This window comes from Herpailurus yagouaroundi, unplaced genomic scaffold, assembly GCF_014898765.1.
Source record: "Herpailurus yagouaroundi ecotype Mexico unplaced genomic scaffold, PumYag 141, whole genome shotgun sequence".
In the NCBI taxonomy this organism is placed as follows: domain Eukaryota; kingdom Metazoa; phylum Chordata; class Mammalia; order Carnivora; family Felidae; genus Herpailurus; species Herpailurus yagouaroundi.
Genome location: NW_024412396.1, coordinates 76102303 through 76122316, shown reverse-complemented (window position 1 = coordinate 76122316; position 20014 = coordinate 76102303). Strand labels below are relative to the sequence as shown.

General features: G+C 64.0%; 1 protein-coding gene across 1 annotated transcript in view; it reads right to left on the bottom strand.

Moving 5' to 3' along the window:
• Positions 1-19877, bottom strand: part of MTA1 (metastasis associated 1) — a 34385-nt gene extending 14508 nt beyond the window's left edge. Inside the window, exons 1-6 of the mRNA XM_040478457.1 lie at positions 19775-19877; positions 16872-16882; positions 15934-16059; positions 10654-10801; positions 7441-7523; positions 3282-3375 (exon numbers count right to left, since the gene is read on the bottom strand). Coding sequence (XP_040334391.1) covers positions 3282-3375; positions 7441-7523; positions 10654-10801; positions 15934-16059; positions 16872-16882; positions 19775-19877 — 565 coding nt within the window. The remainder of the gene's footprint in view (positions 1-3281; positions 3376-7440; positions 7524-10653; positions 10802-15933; positions 16060-16871; positions 16883-19774) is intronic.
• Between the last annotated feature and the right edge of the window lie 137 nt (positions 19878-20014).

Genomic DNA, 20014 nt, shown 5'->3' with positions numbered 1-20014 from the left:
CCGCGCCCCCCCCGCCGCCCCCGCCCCCCCCCCCCCCCCCCCCCCCCCCCCCGCCGCCCGCGCCGGGGCGCGGGCCCCCCCCCCCCCCCCCCCCCCCCCCCCCCCCCGCCCGGCTGAGGCAGAAGCCCGGGCTAGGGACACCAGGGGAGGTGGTCCTGTGTTTGCTCCAGGCGTGTGGGCCACCAGAGTCCGAGTGCCCACTACTGGCTTCGTCTTCCCCTGCCTGCCCTGCCCACACCCGCAGACCCCCAGGCACAATGCACCCCCAGCCGGGGACACTGCCATTGTCCAGACACCCGCCAACCAGCCCACCTTATGCTCACGGCGGTCCTGTGATGGCACCGTGGGCCCAGGCAGCATGGCTAGGAACGGGGCCAGAGACCATCATCCTGGGACCCTCCCCACAGTGGCTGGGAGACCCCCACCCATCGCGGCCACCATCAGCAGTGGCAAGGAGGGGCCCCAGGAGTGGCCACGGCTTGGGCCACATCAGCACCTGAGGAGACGGGGAGAGAGCGAGCTTCCCACAGCCCCTGTGCTCCAAGCCTTCCTTCGCGCCTGGTGGACCCCTGGGTGTGGGTGGCACTGGGGCACTCGGTCTCGAGGAACCCAGGGGGTCAAGGTGGGGGAAGGCAGCCTGTGGTGCAGAAAACCCTGCTCTGGGATCCAGTGCGTCCTGGTCCCGGGCCGCGTCGGGGGCCGGCCCTCCCAGGCACAGGCAGGCCCTGCACTCCCACCGCACCCCTGGGGCTGACTCACACCCCGTGAGCCCCTGCAGCCTACTCCGTCACCCGTGCCTGCCGTTCTCCCAGGGCAACAGGGTGCTGTCTCAGGACAGCCCTGTGCGTGCGGGCGTGTGGGTGTGTGCGAGCGTGTGTGCACGCGCAAGTCTCCGGGCAGGGGGCCGCGGCCACGTCCGCTATGGGCTGAGGAGGTTGTTGCGGTTCCCCACAAGGGGCAAGGGCTGAACAAAAGGTGGCTGGGAGACCTCAGGAAGGGCTTCACTGCTGCGGGGGCGCCCACGTGGCCCGGGACACCTGGCCCATGCTGGGGGCTGGACGCCCTGGCAGTGGTGGGCAGGGCTTCTGTCTCAGGCCCCCAGACCCAGAAGAGACCCCAGCAGCTGACTGGCCATGTGGGCCAGGGGCCTGCCTGACCAAGCGGCGGGCCCCCTGGGTGTCTCCCTTTCACCAGAAGGGTCCCCGGGGAACCCCAGAGTATCCTCACACCCTCCCCTCGATGCTGGGCTGGGGCCTGGGCAGAAGGGTGGATCAGCCTCACCCTGGCCACAGCGAGCTCACGGAGGGACACACGAGCAGAGACAGCCCCATGCAACACGGTTCTGGGGAACAACCACTGCAAGACAGAGCGGCCGGCACAAAGCACGGGGCTTCCCAGAAAGTACCAGCAGGGCCCTGCCCTGACAAGGCCATGCCACCGGCCTCACTGGGCCCCGTCACACATGACATGCACCCCAGGACAGCGCTCTGGGGAGCCTCGGAGGCCACTGCCCTCCCAGCAGCTCCAACGTGGTCGTCCTGGCAACAGCGCCCCCCAGGTCCTTCCTAGAGCCCTCTCGGCCACCAGCTGACCTCTGGGAGGCCTGGCAGCAGGAAAGCCCGGCCCTGAGGCCACGGTGGGCCACCACGTCGTACTGAGGGGGTGAGGACTGCGGTCGCTCTGGGCGAGGCAGCGGACACGGGTGAAGAGATCCTCAAGCATCAACACCGCAAGTTAACAGTGACTCCACCCAACCTGGGCCACAGACACCGGGGTCTGGCCAGCCCACCCCGCGGCATGGAACAGAGACCACCATTGCTGATGCCTGTAGGGCCAGCAACCGAACAGAGCCGTCCTCCAGACTGTGGGCCCGAGACCCCCGGCTCTCTGCCCCGACACCCACGGCCAGCAGGGCAGGGGTGGCGGGTGCAGGCTTGGGGCTGAAGATCGAGAATGTATGCTTCCCGGGGGCGCTTCATCGTCCACAATTAGACACAGAGCCACCTGTGTCACAAGAAGGCCACCGGTTACAGGACACGCACCGAAGCCCGGACCCGCGGCCTCCCCATGACCACAGACGTCCCCTCGGTGGACATCTCCTGGGAGGCCAGGCGAGGCGAGGCCAGCACAGAACGGGCCGCACTGATCCTGGCGAGGGTGGGGCCCCCTGTGCCAGACCTCACTGCTTCTCTCCTCACCCCTGAAGCCTTGGGAGACCCCGTCCTGGAGCACCCTCTGACCCCTCCAGGACCCACGGAGGAGCCCGACCTGGCCTGGGCGTCCTGCCTCTCACAGCACCGAGCTGTGGACACAGGCAGAGGGGGTCCCTGGCCTGACTGCTGCCCTGACCTGGAGCCTGACCAGGAAGTCGTGACTCCCCCGTGTCTGGACCTCCACCCACAGGAACCAGGGTCGATCGGGCAGGGGGGGGGGGGGGGGCGCACAGGGGAGGCCTTCACCCATGCAGGAACGATACCCGGTAAACTCCCTAAGAAGGGTTCCTGTCCCCTGGCTGGACGGCCCTGTAGGCAAGCATCTGGGAGCCAGGGTCAGTCACAGTCACAACCACTGGTGTGCCCCCCCCATCCCAGGAGGGAGAGTCTGGGACCCCTCCCCTCGCTGCCTGGTGGGAGGGGCCGTGCGGGACCCGGGGCTGGAGGTGCACAAGGGCAGCCGCACCCCCACGTACGTGGGAGCAGACGCAGGCCGGGCCCCAGTGGATGCCTGTTTTCAATCAGGAGCCTTGGCCACCAATGGGGAGGGAGACCTCAGGGCCCCTGCCAGGCTGCTGGGAGCCCCCCCAACATCAGTGACTCCAAGACTCAGGCTTGAACTACAAATAGAGAGACTCTGGTTCTAAAAGCACTTTCCAGACACCAGTGTAAACCTCCTGGCCAAGTGGAAAGGAGTGAGGCGTAGCGGGACCAGCAGAGTCCTCGCCCCCGCCCCCCGCAGCCCCCTCCCACCTGGCCTGCCTGAAACATCCCAGGACGGCTCGATCATATCAGGAAAAGTCCTGCAGCAAGCACACGGCAGCCCCACCTTTCAGAGAAGGGGACCCCGGGGGGACGAGTACAGAGACCCCATGCACCCAGAGCCCAGGTTACAGCTACAGGACGGGTGGCCTGACCAGCCCAGGACCCCACGAGCCGACCCAGGGAGGGGCGGGGGAGGTGGGGGCCAGCCCAGGGGGAAGCAGGAGGGGAAGGTGGGGGCTGGGCCCAGGGGGAGGGGGCGGGGAAGGTGGGCCCCCGCGCCCTGCAGGAAAGGCCCAGACTCACTGGCGTGCTTGTCGGCCAGGGCGATGAGGGTGCTGGAGATGTCCCGCCTCCGGTAGAAGCACACCACCTTGGCCTCCACGTTCCCGTTGGCGGTCTGGAACAGCAAGGCAGGGTCTGAGGACTACCCCGCACCCCCCACCCCCCACCAGCTGACAGCGCCCCCAGCAGGGCCGACTCTCACACGGGACCCTGAGTGTGACCAGGAACAGGCCCATCACAGGAGGGGCCGTGCCGGGGAAGATACGGGGCAGTGACACCTCCAGCTGGCCGGGGACGGGTTGCACAGACCTAAGCCCAGACTGTGTCCCTCCCCTCCAGCTCTGTTTCCCCCCCCATCCCCCTCCCTGTGCCCCTCCCCTCCAGGTCTGTCTTCCCTCTCTCCCCACTGTGCTGTCTCCAGGACACAGGTGGACCCCAGCCCACCAGCCGGGGCTCACTTCTGCTGGTCTCCGTGTCCCTCCCCCAGGCCTTGCTTGCTCAGGGCCAGCAACTGGTGGACATTCGGCCAAAGGTGGCTGTGCCTCGGCTCCTGGAACACCCTGCCTTTCCAGCACCCCTCTGGGTGTGACCAAGGCCAGCTGACCACTGACCCCGGTGCCAGGGAGCAGCCCCCAAGGGGCTGGGAGCAGCTGATGCGTGCCCCGGGGACGATGCTGCCATCCCAGGGCTCAGAGACGCCTTCAAGGGCTTTCAAAGACTTTGGCCAACCCGGGAAGAGAGCAAGACGCTGAGGGAGTCTGCTGGGTTAGGGTTAGGAACAGACCCTTCCTCAACTAACGGGAGCTTCCAGAACCTTCAGTGACACCAGGCTCACGACCACCACTCCAACCTTCCCAGGGTGCAGCGTTCTAGCGTTTACATCCTGAAACGAAGTCGTCTCTAGGTCGAGTGTGGACCGTCCGGCTCATTCCACGGAGCCAACAGCCTTTTAGGAAGTCTGGTGATGTGTCACACACTGAGCCCCGGGCACTCCCCGAGGCTAGGAGACCACCCTCTGCCTAGGAGAACCGACCACCTTCCAGGAAAGCAGGGTAGCTGCGGCGAACGCTCCCTGGAGCCCACGGACGCCCTGGTGTCCAGAGCGCGCCGCGTGCCCCACGGCAGTCACGCCCTCGTGAACGGCTTCAGTGCTGGGAGACGCTTAAAGCCGCCTCGGCCACGGGGCCCACGTGGAACAGTGTCTCCTAGAAATGGTTCCCAGGATGGCCTGCTGGGCTCCAGGTGAGGAGACGCCTCACGGGGACCGCCCCCCAGGACCGTCGTCAGGGCCGTGGCAGCATCAAGGGCGAAGTCTGACACGACAGCCACCGGACCTGTGAGCTCGGGAGCGGCGCCCCCTCATCCGTGGGGCCGGAGGGCGGCCCGCTGTCTTCAGGGCCCAGGTCCACCACGGAGCTCGCCTGGCAGGGTCTGTGGGGCGCAACCCTCGGCCCCCACTCGTGGTGGCCCTGGTGGCCCGGCCCAGGCCCGAACCTGGAGACCCAGCACGTGCACACCTCTCCCCCACACGCCCAGGAGGATGGCTGGCAGCTGGGGGGCAGAGGCTCTCCGCGTGGGTCCCAGGCCCTCCCCCTTGGGGTCCGTGACCCCTCTTCGTCCACCTTCTGTGCTGTGCTGGCCCGACATTTCCACACCCCCCCCCACAAAGCCAGACGCCAATCTTCCAAAATTTGGCTTCTAATTCCAAGACGGCCTCCCCGCCAGGACCCCAGGACCCCCCCCCCCCCCCCCCCCCCCCGGTTCCCACACCCCAGACGCCAGGCCCCGCCCCTTTTCTTTCAAGCCCACGGTTTCCTTCAGCCCCTCCAGCCCCTTCGGGACCTAACTTCCCGTGGAGACAAAGCCAGCGCAAGAGAGACTCAGGCACGGTTCTGAGAAGAAAATGTGACAATTACTTTGAAGGTTTACAAAAGCCCAGAGTCCTGGGAGGGGTGGAGGACCTTTGTCACCCGCCACCGCACAACACAGGCTAGGCTTCATAGGAGGAGGTGTAATATCCAAGAAGAGGTCCCCAAAGAGCAGACCCCTGAACTAGTATGACCACTGCTGTGGCTTTTTTGACAGGTTTTAAAAGAAAACTCATTTTAGAATCGTTTCCAACTTACAGAGAAGTGGGGGGGGGGGGGGGGGGGTGGAGGGCCCCGCCCCCCCCACCACCCTCCTGCTGATTCACCCACTCTTGTCTGCAGGTGCCAGTGCTGCCTGGGCCCCAAACCACTGTCCCACCTCTCAGGCAGGGCCTGGGCTCACCCTCAACTCATCACCTAACCCTGGGCTCTGGCTTTATTGCCAACAGCTCCAGGTTTTACCTTCCACCTTTCTGTGGACAGGGATGTTACCCGCCCCCCCCCCCCCCCCCAGTACAGACAGGGCTTTTGCTAAAATTCAAGGCCTTCCTTGAACACCTGACTCCCCTGGGCCGTTCCCCCGTGACCACGCCCAACGGACAATGTGGGGAACACACCAGGGACACATGGGGGACACTGCTCTGGGGTCCAGGGCTCGGGGGGGGGGGGTGCAGTGGCCAGGGTGGGACCACCAGGGAGGGCCTGCAAACCGACCCCCTTGCAGCCCCTGCTGGGACCCACTCGCCTGGCCCCACTCTGAGTGGCTCCAGAATCCACTTCAGTCAGGCCTGAGTCCCACGTTCCGTGGGAGGCTGATAGGGGCTGAAGATGCGTCCGAGCCTGCAGGCCACCCCGTCCTTTTACATGTGATCCCGGGCAAGTCTCTTCGCCACCCCCCCCCCCACCTTGACCTGACCTGTTCTCCCACCCCTTCGGGGCCCCTGTCCTTTTACAGGGGACCCCAGGAAGGTCTCTCTGCCCCCACCCGGACCTGACCTGTAAGGGGGTCCACAGGCACACAAACCCAGGGGTCCGACCAGGCTCAGAGCTGACAAACATCGGCAACCGCCCCTGCTCTTGTCGGTGCCTCCCGGTCACACAAGGGGCTCTCCATGTCGCAGCCCAAGCGAGGGGCGGGGACTGCGCCAGCCCGCTCAGCGAGGCCACCTACAGCCATCTACAGTCACCTGCCCCGGGCTGCAAAACCCCCTGTCAGTGGCAACTCCAGCTGGCAGCCTGGGGACGGGGCGGGGGGACCCCCGCCTCCCCCAGCCACGCGCTTTCACGCGACTGCCCCCTAAGCAACCTCTCTCTGTTGCTTCCTTGTGACCCAAGTCAGCACAAGCTGACACGTGTGGGTGGGTGACCGGCTAAGGATGCCGCCCGCCCCTCCTCCTGGGGCCCCTGCCGCTGGGGCCGCTGTGAGCAGGTTCCTGCCAACGAGGCGCCCGCGGGGCACAGGGCCCGGCAGCACAGTGGCCTCAACACGTCCTGGTCGCCCGCCCCGGACCTGAGACCTGCGGACCTGGCCTCAGGGCACAGGCTCCCCCCCCCCCCCCCGCCCCCCCCCCCCCCCCCCGCGGTGCTGCCACTGCTGGAGGCTCTTGGGGCCACAGGTGCCCCTAAGTCTGGCCTTCTCGCCCCTCCTGCCTCCTGCCAAGCATCCCAAGCCACGCTGCCACCGAGCCTGAGGAAAGCAGCTTCGGGGAGGGCCTCGAAGAGCACAGCAAGGTCTTCCACGGCCAGTAAGCGACCGCCGCAGCCCTGCCCCCCAGGAACCAGGGAAGGGAAGGGCCCACAGGGCCAGGGAGTGCCCTGACCCGATGCCCCTGCGCCGTGACCGCAGTGGACGCGCGGGAGGCGTGGGCCCAGCGCCCGGCCCCAGAAATGGCCTCGGCCCACGCCCGCCCAGCCTGGGAGGGCCTGCCAGAGGCTCCAGGGACGTGGATCAAGGGGAGGACGGTGCACGTGAGCGGGAAGGAGGCAACGGATGGGCAGGGCCCACAGGGGACCGTGGCTGCCCAGGCAGCTTCCTTCCTTGTACGGCGGGGCCTCCGGAACCTCCAGCCCAGACGCCGCTGGGACGCTCCTGTCCCGTTTGAGCCCCTGCTAGGCACAGCCGTCACAAGGCCACGGGGGCGCCACTGCCCGACTCTCCAAGCATAGGAACCGGTTCCAGGCAAGTGAGCCTCGGTACAAAGCTACCAGAGGGTCTGTGGCCAGCCCCAGAGCCCCCGGCCAGCAGGACCCCCAGCATGCACACACACACACACACACACACACACACACACACACGCGCGTGCTCACACTACCTTGTTGAGTTCCTCGATTCTGCGGATCAGGTACGGGTTGCTGGAAGAGTTCTCGAAATAGACGTAGTCTGCAAACAGGAAGAGAGAGTGTCACCCATAGCACTGAGCCCTGGGGAGCAGAGAACAGGAGGACACAAAGAATATGGGGTCCACACCATCCCAGCGGGGAGAGGAAGTAACCAGAGACATGTCAGCGGGTGCTGGGCACGGGCTCAAGACAAGGTGGGAGGGGGCCGCCCCAGACAGGAGCCCACCCCCAACCCCCATCCCTGGGGCCCTACACCAGCCGCCCACCGGGAGCTCTATCCTCCCAGGAGGGGCTAGGGGTACCACACTGCAGCTCTGCCCTGGGGACAGCTTCCCACGGGCCACTGCTGCCTAAAAGGTGGGCCCTGAGTCACACAGGCTGGGCGGGCAGGACAGCCAAGCACGGCCACCACGAGCCCCAGAGACCATGGCAGCATGCTGGGCGGGGGGCCACCAGGCCCCTGCATCTCCTCCCCCTGCCCCGATGAGCCCCTGGCAGTGAGCGGAGGCCAGGGCCTGGGGTGAGGATGGTGTCAGGTGCCAGAGGAACAAGGCCCAGACGAGCTACCACCACCCGGCGGGCCCCCCAAAATGCCAGGTCAGCACGGGCTTCCCTCAGGCTCCATCTCGGGGAGACCTGCCCTGGGAGGCTCACACGGAAAGCCCAGGATGGCCGTGAGACCACCGAGTTGCCAGCGGGGGCCCCCCGGCTGACGCCTAGGCAAGCTGGGGGAGGTTCGGCACCGGGGACGGCTCCGCCTGCCCCTCGGTGCCCACAGGGCAGGCCTGCAGAGGACGGCTGGTCGGGAGGCTCGCCTGAGCCGGAATCTGGTTAAGGCCCGGACACGGCCCAATGCCCACACTGAGCACAGATTCTGCGGAAAGACCTGGCCTGGCCCACCCGTGCGGCCTGGGACCCCGAGGAGGGGCCCGAACAAGCACGTGTCGCCTGCGGGGCTCACCGGCACAGCCGGAGGACACGGCTGCATCAGACGCGGCCGTGCCCCCACCAGAGCCCCACGGGACCAAAAGGCAAAGACACCAACAACCCAGAGGGGCATGCTCAGGGGTTAGGGGAAAACAGGGGTCAAGGAGGGGCCGTGGACGGGCACGAGGTCCGCTTTGAGGGAGACGGAAATTCTCTGAATGCGGAGCATGGCGCCGCCGCTCAGCTCGCAAAAGAGGAAACTTCAGGGAACTGCACGCTCGGAACGGGTGGATTCTACCAGGTGCAAGTTACACCTCGGAAACGCACTGTTGACACAACGGTCTCACGTTGATCTTCTAAGCTTCTGTTCTAAGAAACTAAAGAACGAATTAAACCAAAAATGTCATTCACGTGCACTCCAACCCGGAGACAACCCAGCCGCTCACGATTCCAGCGGCCGACCCCTCCGAGGGCGCCTCCCAGGGTGGCGGGCAGGGGGCCCGGGGAGCAGGAGCCACAGAGCCCCACAGAGCCCCACACGCTCCCCGGAATTCACAGAACCGCGCACTCGAGGAGCGCGCGTGGCTGCGCGTCAGCTACGCTGCGGGTGACGGGAAACCGAGCGACGCAAGACCGCAGATAACGAGCCAAACGCAGGACAAGTGAAAACAAGCGCGAGAGGAGGCAAAGGAAGGCCGCGGCTTCACTGCAACACCGGTAAGGGTGGGCTGACCAAGGAGCCAGAGACCTGAGCTAGGGACGCCGGGGCGGGGGCGGAGGCGAGGGACGGGGTGCGACGGGCACTGGGCACGGCTTCGCGCCAGGAACGGAGCCCGGGGAAGACTGAGCAACGCTTCACAGACACGAAACCCCGAGCTCTCTGCAGAGAAGCCGGTACCCTGACGTCTGCTAAAGGAACTGGGCTCATAGATAAAACACCTTCCAAAGTCAAGCAAGAGAGTAAAAAGAGACGACAGACAGACAGACGGCCCTCCAGGCCCAGACGGCGTCACTGGGGAACCCACCAGACGCAGGAGCGGGACCTGACGCCAGCTCGTCCAGAGAGCAGACGCGGAGGGCCGCGGAGGGAACGGTCCCCACCGGCCCTCGCGGCCACGACGCCAGCACCGCGGCCACGGAGCGCGGGACAACAAAGCGGCTCAAGGGAGCGGCAGCACGCCCAGGCCAGGCGTACACGGAGGGGACGATGCGTCGCAGCCACCGGGATCCCCCTGAAAACACCGAAGCCCACGGCAGCCGGGCAGGGAAGGAAGGCTGTGCGGCCGTCTCAGTGCATGCAGGACAGACACGTGCTCCTGACGAAAACTCTCTCAGGAAACTGGACATCAGGGGAAGCGTCGACCCGATAAAAGGCACACGTGGGGGAAAATCTAGAACTGACGTCACACCCGACGATGAAGAACCACGCCTTCCCCCCAAAATCAGGAGTGACGTGAGCACATCGGCTCTCCCTGCTGTGCACACTCCGTCGCCAAAGTCCGCGAGGGAGAGAAGTACAGACACCGGGAAGGGCCCTCCGTCTGCAGAAGACATGCTGTCCACACGGAAATTCCCAGAGTCCACACAAAAGCCACTGAAACGAATGAGGGTTTAGCCAGCTCCCAGAACAGAAAACAGCACGTGGACGCTACTATTCACGATAGGCCCGAGGAGCATTAAATACCTGAGTATCCATTTGAGGAAAGACCTACGGATCTCCAAACATCGAAGCCCTGCGCACGGATCTGGCAACTACAAAACACTGGGGACGAAAAGGAGCGACAAAAGGGGTCACGGGTTAGGACGCAGATGCGGTCAAGGGCCAGGTGGCAAAGACCTGAGGCCTGCAGGGCAGGACGCTGCACCAGGAGTATTTTGTAGGTACGAACGCAACACTCCCACATACCTTTATCGACGAAATTAAAATGAAACAGTAATAATCAGACACAGTCTCTTATGATTTTTTTAGAAACTTTTTAATGTTTATTTTATTTAGTTTTGACAGAGAGAGACGGAATCCGAAGCAGGCTCCGGGCTCCAAGCCGTCGGCGCAGAGCCCGACGCAGGGCTTGAACCTATAAACCATGGGATCATGACCCGAGCTGAAGTCAGACGCTCAGGTCCTGAGCTGCCCAGGCACCCCTCAAACACAATCTTTCGGAACAACACAAGCCTACTAATGAGAAGAACTGAACTGTTTTGGGGGGGGACCTTTTGCTTCCCCGCGGTCCAGAGTCAGCGTCGAGCACCATCCAGACCGACAGCGATGCCCGTCAAGCGCTGACGTGTGGCGCGGCGGGTGTGGCCAAGCACGGTATCTACGGGCAAGCATACGCTCTCCTGGGCACATTCACCACTTGGAAAGCCTAGGCCAAGCTCCATCAGGTTCTTCTCCTTGACGTCCTCCTTTCAGCAGACAGGAAGGCCTGGACTGTCCACACCCTGCATGTCCGCATGTCCCAAAGGAGAGTATGGCCCCTAACCTGCTCCTGGGGGGTAACCCCAAGCCCTTGGGAGTCCCACGCCTGGTGAGCCACGGCTCACTGGGGATGCGCGGCCACACGCACACGAGGTCGGGCGAGCACGCTTCAGGCACATGGTCACGGGTGGTGGCCAGAGAACCAAGCACTGTCCGTGGATCACTGGGAGAGGCCGGCTGAAAGCCTGATGCACTCGTTACTTCCGCTGACTTTGGTGCAGATGCTTCTGTTGTGACCAACCGCAAGGAGGGGTATGAAGGCCTCAAGGAGCCCTCGGGCCCACAGTGGCGCAGCAGGAGACCCTCCACAGCAGGGGACGCGGGCGCTGCTGGCAGTCAGGCCTTGGAAACACATAAAGCCCCTCGGGGCGCGAATGGGGTCCAGAAGCACTGTCGGAGCCCTAGATGAGGTCCCTGTACATGGGACTGGGGCGGAGATCTGCCTCTCATCGTAACCAGGACGCTGAGGAAACTACCGAGAGAGGCCGGAGCTTCAGACGTGAGTCGTCACCAAAATGGCTTTACCAGCAGAAGTTCGCACACGTGCAATTTTACATAACGTTCAGATGACCTCACAAAAGACCCCGACCACGTATGCGGCAAGAACTAGTTTCCAAAGGCACACGGTGACAACGGTGGTTCAGAGCAGTCCTTCGCATCCCCCCAAACTTCAGTTTCGGCCCTGAATTTAAGAAGTCACAATAAGGAGCACCTGGGTGGCTCAGTCAGTTAAGCATCTGACTTCAGCTCAGGTCATGATCTCACGGTTCGTGGGTTTGAGCCCCACGTCGGGCTCTGTGCTGACAGCTGGGAGCCCGGAGCCTGCTTTGGATTCTGTGACTCCCTCTCTAGCTGCCCCTCCCCCTCTCACACTCTGTCTCTCTCAAAAATAAATGTTAAAAAAATTATCGTTTTTAAAGAAATTAAAATTTAACAACCAGGGGGCGCCTGGGTGACTCAGTTGGTTAAGCATCTGTTTCTTGGTTTCGGCTCAGGTCATGATCTCAACAGTTCGCAGGTTCAAGCCCCGCATCAGGCTCTGTGCTGACAGCACGAAGCCTGCTTGGGATTCTGTCTTCCTCTATCTCTGCCTCAAAATAAACGAATAAACGTTAAAAAAAAAAAAAAAAAAAAATTTAACTGTGGCTGCGCCATGGAGCTGCCCGGCGGGGCAAGGGAGACACCAGCTTATACTTCGGACGGACAAGAATTCTGTGAACCGGGCTGCCCAGAGGTGTCCGACCGGCCGTCGGCTCAGGTCATGATCTTGGGGTCCGAGGTCAAGTCCCGCGTCGGTCGGGCTCATAGAGAGAAAACTGTTTCAGAACTGTCTCTCTCTGCCCCCAGCACCCCTGCTCTCGCACACTCTCAAAATAAATAAAAATTAAAAAAAATAATAATTCACAGAAGTGATGGTGTGTAAGTCCATGAGGTCAGAGGAAGGTCACACTGATGCATGGGTTCGATGAGGCAGGAGGGACTCACACTTGTCACCAAGTGGGGCTTGGAGCCTCGTCCACATAGTCACGTCACATGCGAGACATGGGTCCCAGACAGGGTTCCCGAGAGAAACGCACGGGGGGGGGGGGGGGGCCAGGCGCGGACCAGGTGGGAGGAGGCACCGGGGTCCCGAGGTCACGCAGCCCCGCTGGTCCCGTGGGGAGCTGGCTGCGAGGAGCCGCTCCTTTGGAGACCCTGCGCTTCTGCTGACAACTGTCCACGCTGAGCTGTGGGGACGCGATGCACAGGTGCTGCCTGCCCCCGGACCCCCGGTTCCCGCGAGGGGACGGTGCGGCACGGAGACCCGCGCGTGACTCACCCCGACCCCAGGCCGCGGGTGACCCCAGCCCCCGCCACTCAGCCCGCCGGCGTGGCTCAAAAGCAGCCAGAGGCTACCCGCAAATGAGCCAGCCAGGCAGCGTCTGAGTGACACCGCAGTGTGGACCCTCTCGGAACCCACCCACAACAGCTCGACACCCCCGACCCGCACTCCGCTGCTGCTTTTCTGTGGGGAAACTCTACGGGGGAGCCGACTTATCCCGACAGGCTCGGCAGCCGGGGAGAGGGACGAGCCCGGGAGCCCACAGTGCTGGCCCCGAGGCTGCCCACGTGGACCAGTGGCAGGAACCGTGGACACGTGGCAAACCGATGTGACAACAGAGCCAGCACGTCCAGTGAGAAAGGAAGATCATTTTTTTAATGTTTATTTTTAAGAGAATGAGTGCAAGAGGGCAGAGAGAGAGAATCCCACAGCACAGAGCCCCGTGTGGGGCTCGAACCCACGAACCGTGAGATCATGACCTGAGCCGAAGTCGGATGCTCAACCGACTGAGCCGCCCAGGCTCCGACACTCACAATGTCAACAAACGATAATGGACACTCATGGATGTGCCAAAAAAAAAAAGTGAGAGTCCCAACCCTGACCTCACACAAAATTTAACCTAAAATGGATCACAAACTCAAAAGTAAAACCCAAAACTATGAAACTTCTATGAGAAAACAGGGCGAGAATATTTGTGAGCCTGGGCCAGGCAGGTTTTGTGGAGGCGCCAAATACACACATTATAAAAGAGAAAGCCTGTAAGACACGCCCCTGAAAACCAGAGCGTGAAAGCAGCTCCCACAATTCAACAGGAAGAAAAACAAGCGCCCCGATTTTTAAACCGGGGCAAAGGCCCGCGCACACACCCGCCCGGAGAGCAGAAGCTCAGGGCCGCTCCGCGGGGAGGCCGCCAGCCCAGGCCCGGCACGCCCTGGGGGAGCCGAGGTGCAGCGCTGCCGGCGGGACGCGAGACGGCCCGGCCATCCCGCCACGCAGCATCTGCGTGTCACCAAGTGAAATCCGTGCTCCCGGTCCAAACACACAGCCCCGCTCCTGGGCGCTTTCATCCGGAAGTCAGGACACACGCAGAACTCAGCACGGGAGTCCACACTCATCATCGCGCAAAACTGAGGACGGCCCCGCCAGGGTCTGCGTGCCTCCAAAATTCACGCGGAAACCCTCACCCCCCCCCCCCCGGGAGATGGTGCCGAGAGGTGGGCCTTCGGGGGTGCCTAGGTCACGAGCGGGTCCCCTCAGCCAGGAAAGCGACCTCACCAGACACCAGACCCGCTGGAGCCTGGCCCTTGGACGCCCAGTCTCCGGGCCGCGAAAAATAAATGTGTCCGTGACAGGCGGCCCCACCTGTGTCACAGCCGGAGCGGACGAAGACAGGCCCAACTGTCCACCGGCTGCTGACACGGGCAGGAACGCCAGACACGTTACACTCAGGGAGGGGAGCCAGGCTCAAAACGCCGCGTACGGTGTGGCTCCACTTCCGGGACGTGCCGCACAACACAGACTAGCAGGAATGGACGCGGGTCCGCGGCTGTCGCGAGCTGGGGGGAGCAAGGGCTCGCAAAACAGACGAGGAGAAGTTCGTGGGGCTGTGGAAATGTTCTCAAGGGCTGAGGTGGGCACACACCTGCCATCTGTCAGAGTCAAAGACTGTCCCCGAGAAAGCACTTACTCCGTACAAGCCCGACCTCAACAAGCCCGACTTTAGAGAGAGTGAGCAGGGGAGGAGCAGAAAGAGAGGAGAGAGAGAGAATCCCAAGCAGGCTCCGAGCTGTCAGCACACAGCCTGATGCAGGGCTTGACCCCACGAACCGTGAGGTCATGACCTGAGCTGCAATCAAGAGTCATGAGCCACCAGGCGCCCCTACCAACCTGACTCTAAGCGTTAGGATCCCATGCACAGGGCACGCCCCTCTGTGACTGCGCTCTACGGTGTCTGCTAATACCCAGCGGCTTCGAAGGGACACAGGGTCAGGGGCTGCCAGCCTGATCAGCACAGGACCTGGTTCCGTGTCTGCTTCCGTTCAGTGTCCGCTGCTGATTCACTCACTGAGCTCAGGGCCAGCGGCTCTGTAACCAGCACCAAAGGAGCTTTCCTGACGCAGGCGTGTTCCCCGCGAGGGACCTCGCAGCCTCCCTGCACGTACAAACACCAGACCGGATGGCACTCGAAACAATACAACGAGAATGTATGAAACCACGGTACCAGACAGGCCAGAAGGACCCCGGTTTACAGGGCACGAGGCGTCACCTCCTTCGATCCCAGCTGGGGACCTGCTCGTCGGGCACTCACTTCTCACAGCTCTGCACGGCTGCCACAAGGACCGATGTGGGCCACAGACCAACGTGGGGAGTAGGCGGAGGCAGTGGTGCGGGATCAGCAGGGACAGTGGGGACGGTGCCCGCTGAGGGCAGACCCAGAGAAGCAGAGGGTGGTCCTGGCAATGAGACCAGCCCACAGGGACGGGGGCCATGGGCAGCCGGGGGGGTGGGGGTGGCAAAAGGAGGTCCCACAAGAACACGGACACCCAACGGTGCCCGGCACATCACCGGAAGGCCCCACCGCCCGCCCTCCACGCCCTGATTGTCAGAATCCCTCCAGAAGTGGCTCCCACCAGGTCTGTGGGGGCCGGGGACCCCTCCCCCAGGCCCGGGCTCCCCCTCTGCCCCTCCACACTGGGGACACCTGCAAGCCCAGCATTTTACTTTTTCCAAATGTGGGGATGAATCAGGAGAAACCAGCAGTAGCCGGCCAGGCACAGAGCCCTCGAGCCCCGGCCGCCACGTGGAACCTGACTCGCGTCTCTGTGTGACTCTCTCCCAAATAGTGCACAGGAGTCCCAGGACTCCCGCCTGCTAACTCTACGGGCCCTGCAAGCTGACGGCCTGGCCACCTTCGCGAAGGCATCCCTCTCCCGTCCCTTCCCTGGAAGGATAGCCAGCAGCACGTCACCGTCCCCGTGGCAGTCTGGGGACCAGAGCCTGCCTGGAGGGGGAGGTACCGATGACACAGGGGCAGCAGCTGATGTCCACTTCGTGCAGGTGGCCAGATGGCGGAGGGCTCCCGGGCACCGGGCCTGAGTGGGCAGGGTCCCCCATGTTCCTCTGGACACATCACCATCCAGATCCCCCTCTGCCACCCCCTCCCTCTTCTTTGAAGATCCTGCTGGTTCTGCTGCCTCAAATGAAAGGTGAGTGGGAGTCGCGCAGAGGGTGGCTCACCACGGCCACGTCACAGGCGGCCTCCTGGGAAGTCCGGCCCTGCAGAGGGCGGGGGTCCCTGCGAGGAGGTGCTGCTGTCTGCACCCTGACCTGGGGGTTCAGCCAGGTGGGCCCTGTGGCTCGGGCCTGGGACAGGGCCAGGCGGGTGGGTTACAAGCCCTCTAAGACTTTGGACTGGACCCTCCGCTCCTCGGAAGCCGTTAAGCAGTTTTAAGCAGCGAGACAGCTTAGAAGGATCATCTCCTAAGGCGGGTCACAGACCACAGACCTGGGGCCCAGCCTGGGGGCCGCAGTGCGTGTGGGGCAGGCAGGCGGTGCCCGCGGGTGCCTGAATTGGCAGCGGGGACTAGAGGGGCCCTGGGATGTCCTCAGAGCCCAGCCCAGACCCTCGGCCCCCCCAAAGACAGCACCCCTGGTCCACCCGTGCACAGAGCCCTCGGGAGCCCTGAGAAAGCTGCATTCTGAGTCTGATTTGGGCCCGCTTGGCCCTGGATGGTCGGTGGGGGGACTGAGAGGACACAAGGGTCCCAGGGAAACTGGGGCCCCAGGCAGCAGAGCCGGCAGGCTGGGCAGAGGGAACAGGGGCGGCCCTCCCCTCGGACAGGGGGCCACAGGGCGCCCACTGTGCCTGGCATGACCAGCCCCACATCCACACCTCCAGACCACAGCGCCCGCCCTGAGCTGGCGGCCCAGGGCCTGAGGGATTCCGTTCCGTGGACCGTTTACTCCAACATCCTTCATCAACAGCTTCTTTCGTATTAAGCCACAGCTTCGTGGCCAAATTCTTCTCTCAAGAGACCTGGGAGGCCAAAGCAGGGCTGGCTGCCGCGGAGGGCCCACCCGAGGGACAAGACCGGGGGCAGCGGACACGCAGGGGCCACGAGCGCTTCCCCGCCGCCTCTGCAAGTTTGGGATCCTCAGGTGTACGGACTCCCCACCTGGTCAGAACCTTAAAGCACAGGGACAACGGCAGAGGCACGGCTGACGGGAGGACAGGGTTCCGAGGGGCACAGAGCCCAGAGCACGGCCCCAAGGGAACACTGCCAAGCGGCCAGGAGCGCCAGCACATCCCGGCACCTTTTGAAAGTACGTTTTTGAAAGCCAATTACTACCCAAAAGAATGGGTGTTAGCTTCTTGCAATGAAAGAAAGGAAAGGAGGGGGGGAACCCCAAGGAAGAGCTTATATTCTGCCAATCAAAAAGAAATGCCCCAAAGGCTAACCGTGTTGTCAGGTGGCTCACGTCCCGACTTAGGCTCTTCACGTCTCAAACCTCACTCGACACCTTTGCCTTAAGTCGCAGAGAGAAGAATCGCCCCGAGGTGCCCTCAGCCCACGGCCCGTTCCAGAAGCCTGCTGAGGCCTGGGAAGACAGACCCCGGAGGAGCAGAGGTCATGGACCCTGACCCCGCCACCCACGGCCAGGCCCCGCCTTGCCACACTCGTAGCCGCCAACAGAAGGCCTCTGTCGGCAGCCAGGTCACTTCCCTGGGAAGAGCCAGGCCCTGTCCCCTCCCCGGCTGACCCGCTCCACCCAGCTGGTCAGCTGGCACAAAGCCGCCACCCGGCCTTCGCCCCGCCCAGACCTCCTGGCAGGGCCTCGGAGCAGCCTGCCAGGTAAAATGCAGGACACCCAGATAAGTCTGCATTTCTGCTGAGGATTTTCTAGCATCTACGTGTCCTCTGCAATATTTGGGACACGGTTCTAGTCAGAAACTGCTTATGTGACATTCAAATCTAGCTGGTGTCCTACTCTCTCCTTGCTGGATCCGGCATCTCAGGAAAAGGCTCTGTTCCCAGGGTCCTGAGTGGAGATAACAAGGGGCGGGGGGGTGTCCCCTTCTCCCCTGCGGCAACCCCCGCCACACCAGGGCCGCCCAGACAGGGCCATCGGCTTGGGGCCAGAGGGCTACGTCTTCCAGACGCCCCCCTCCCTAAGCAAGCGGTGCTGAAGGACAGGACACCAACCTGCCAACAACCGCCCCCCCCCCCCCCCCGGCCCCGTGACCACCAGCTCTGCCAGGACCCAGGCAGCAGCGACCCCGAGACCCCGTCCGCAAACCACGAGCAAACGCCACTTCTGCGGGAACCCACAGGGGGTTCGAGTGGGAGCGTGCGGTCACACCTGCGGAGCACAGAGATCCTTGTCCGCTGGGGGAAACGGAGGCACGGGAAGGTCTGAGCGGTGGCCAGGCCCCCACCAAGTTCGGAGCCAGACAGGCCTAAAAGCCAAGCAGCCCCGCCCACACACCAAGGGTCCCAGGGGCCTGTGGCCTGGTGGGGGCTCTGCTAAAGCCCCCCACCCCAGAAGGCCTGAGCTGAAGGCACAGCAGATGCCAGTCGAGGGCCTCCAGCCCTGCAGAGGGGAGACGATGCCCAGGGGCCCCCGACCCACCACCCCACCTTGCCCCTCTCTCGTCTGCATCCAGGGGCCAGTGCCTGTGTTCCCGTGATCATGTCTTCATTTATTCAACGGCCCTTGTGGCCCAGACAGCGCGTGGGAACCGGGTGTAAGCCAGGGCCTATGGGGCCTTGTCACTAGTCAGTGGGAGCCATGGGGGCCTTGAGCCAGGAAGGGGGGTTCTGCACTGCAGGAAGGTGGTGCCTGGAGGGTACGTACAGGGGGGGCAGGATGGAGAGACTTCTCTACAACACAGGGAGGAGCCCTGAGCCGCAGCGACGGGGGCGGAGGGGGCCAGCTGAGGGAGGGGCCAGGGGCTCCTGGGATGGAGGGCCAGTCAGCCCCCGGGGGCCAGGCGCCTGTCAAGGTGCCTAGCTGGCAGTGTGATGAGGAAGAACCTCTGGGGTGACACTCCAGCCTTGCCCTCAAGGTGGGAGATGAACAGCCCCTCTGTTCCAGGCCCCTGCACCCCTGCCTGCTGCCCACACATCCTGCTGCTAATAGGATGTAGGCTCCCATTCCCAGGACTGCCGCTGAGCTGGGGCGGGGGGGGGGGGCGGCGGGGAAGGGGGTACTGATGGCCAGGCAGGTGCCGTGCTGCCGTGCTGCACAGATGAGGGCAAGCCCAAGGTCGTCACAAGGCTGGCCCAGCTGGAGGGAGACGTGAGACCCAGGCCCCAGGGGGGCCAGCCAGTCAGTGAGGAGGGGAGACTGGGCCAGAGTCCACCCAGAGGGTTCTCAATCCTGCCATACTCCACCAAAGGAGGGCGACCAAGCATCTGGAGGTCTCGGGAAGGGTGGGCACCAAAGGAATGCGGGGGCAGGAAGGGCACCCCGCCTCCCTGTGGAAGTGCCGAACGAGGACAAGCCCGGAACCCCAAGGAACAAAGTGGGGCCCAACGCTGGGGGCTTCCAGGACCCAAACCAAGGAAGTGGGGGAAGCCTCCCCCAGGGCCCCAGCCAACTCAGCACCACCCCCATCCCCACCCAGGGCTCCTTGCCTGTCCCCAACCCTTGCAAAGCACCTCTTTGCTGGACTGGGGCAACAGGAGGCGGTGAAAAGTTTTGGGGTGCATCGGAAGTGTGCTCAGGGTAAGCGCAGCCTGCTGAGGGCCCCACAGAGGGGATCCTGCTGGGGGAAGCCCCCAAGCACAGAGCGGGCCCTCCTGGGCTCCCAGGGAGGAATGTGGCCCCGGTATGGGGCTCCCCCCCCCTGCACTGGAGCCAACCAACCCCCAAGGCCCTCCACACCGCAAACGCCCGGAAACTTGGTCCGGTGGGTGGGTGGGGGAGGGGGGCAGCCTGAACCTCCCAAGACCATGTGCTCCGGCTCAGGGGGAGGGGGGGCTCAAGCCAGCCCCAGCCGCAGGCTCTCAGGCCCACCAGGCCCAAAGGATGCTCAGCGCTGCCCAGCGTCTCCGGTGCCCGAGGCCCAACAGACCAGCCGCTGGGCCCCCAACAGGTGGGCAGAGCCCCCGCCTCCCTGCAGCCCGCTCGGCCACCACCACCCACTGGCCCCCGTCGGGGCCGGGCCCAGGGGCCATTTCGGGTTGCGGACTGGGGCGAGCGGGGCCAGGGCAGAGGTGGCGGCGGAGGAGCAGGCCGCTCAGAAAAGATGGAGTGGGAAGGGGAAGGCGGCGAGGGCGGGGGTGCCGCGGGGAGCGGGGTGGGGGGGGGCCCG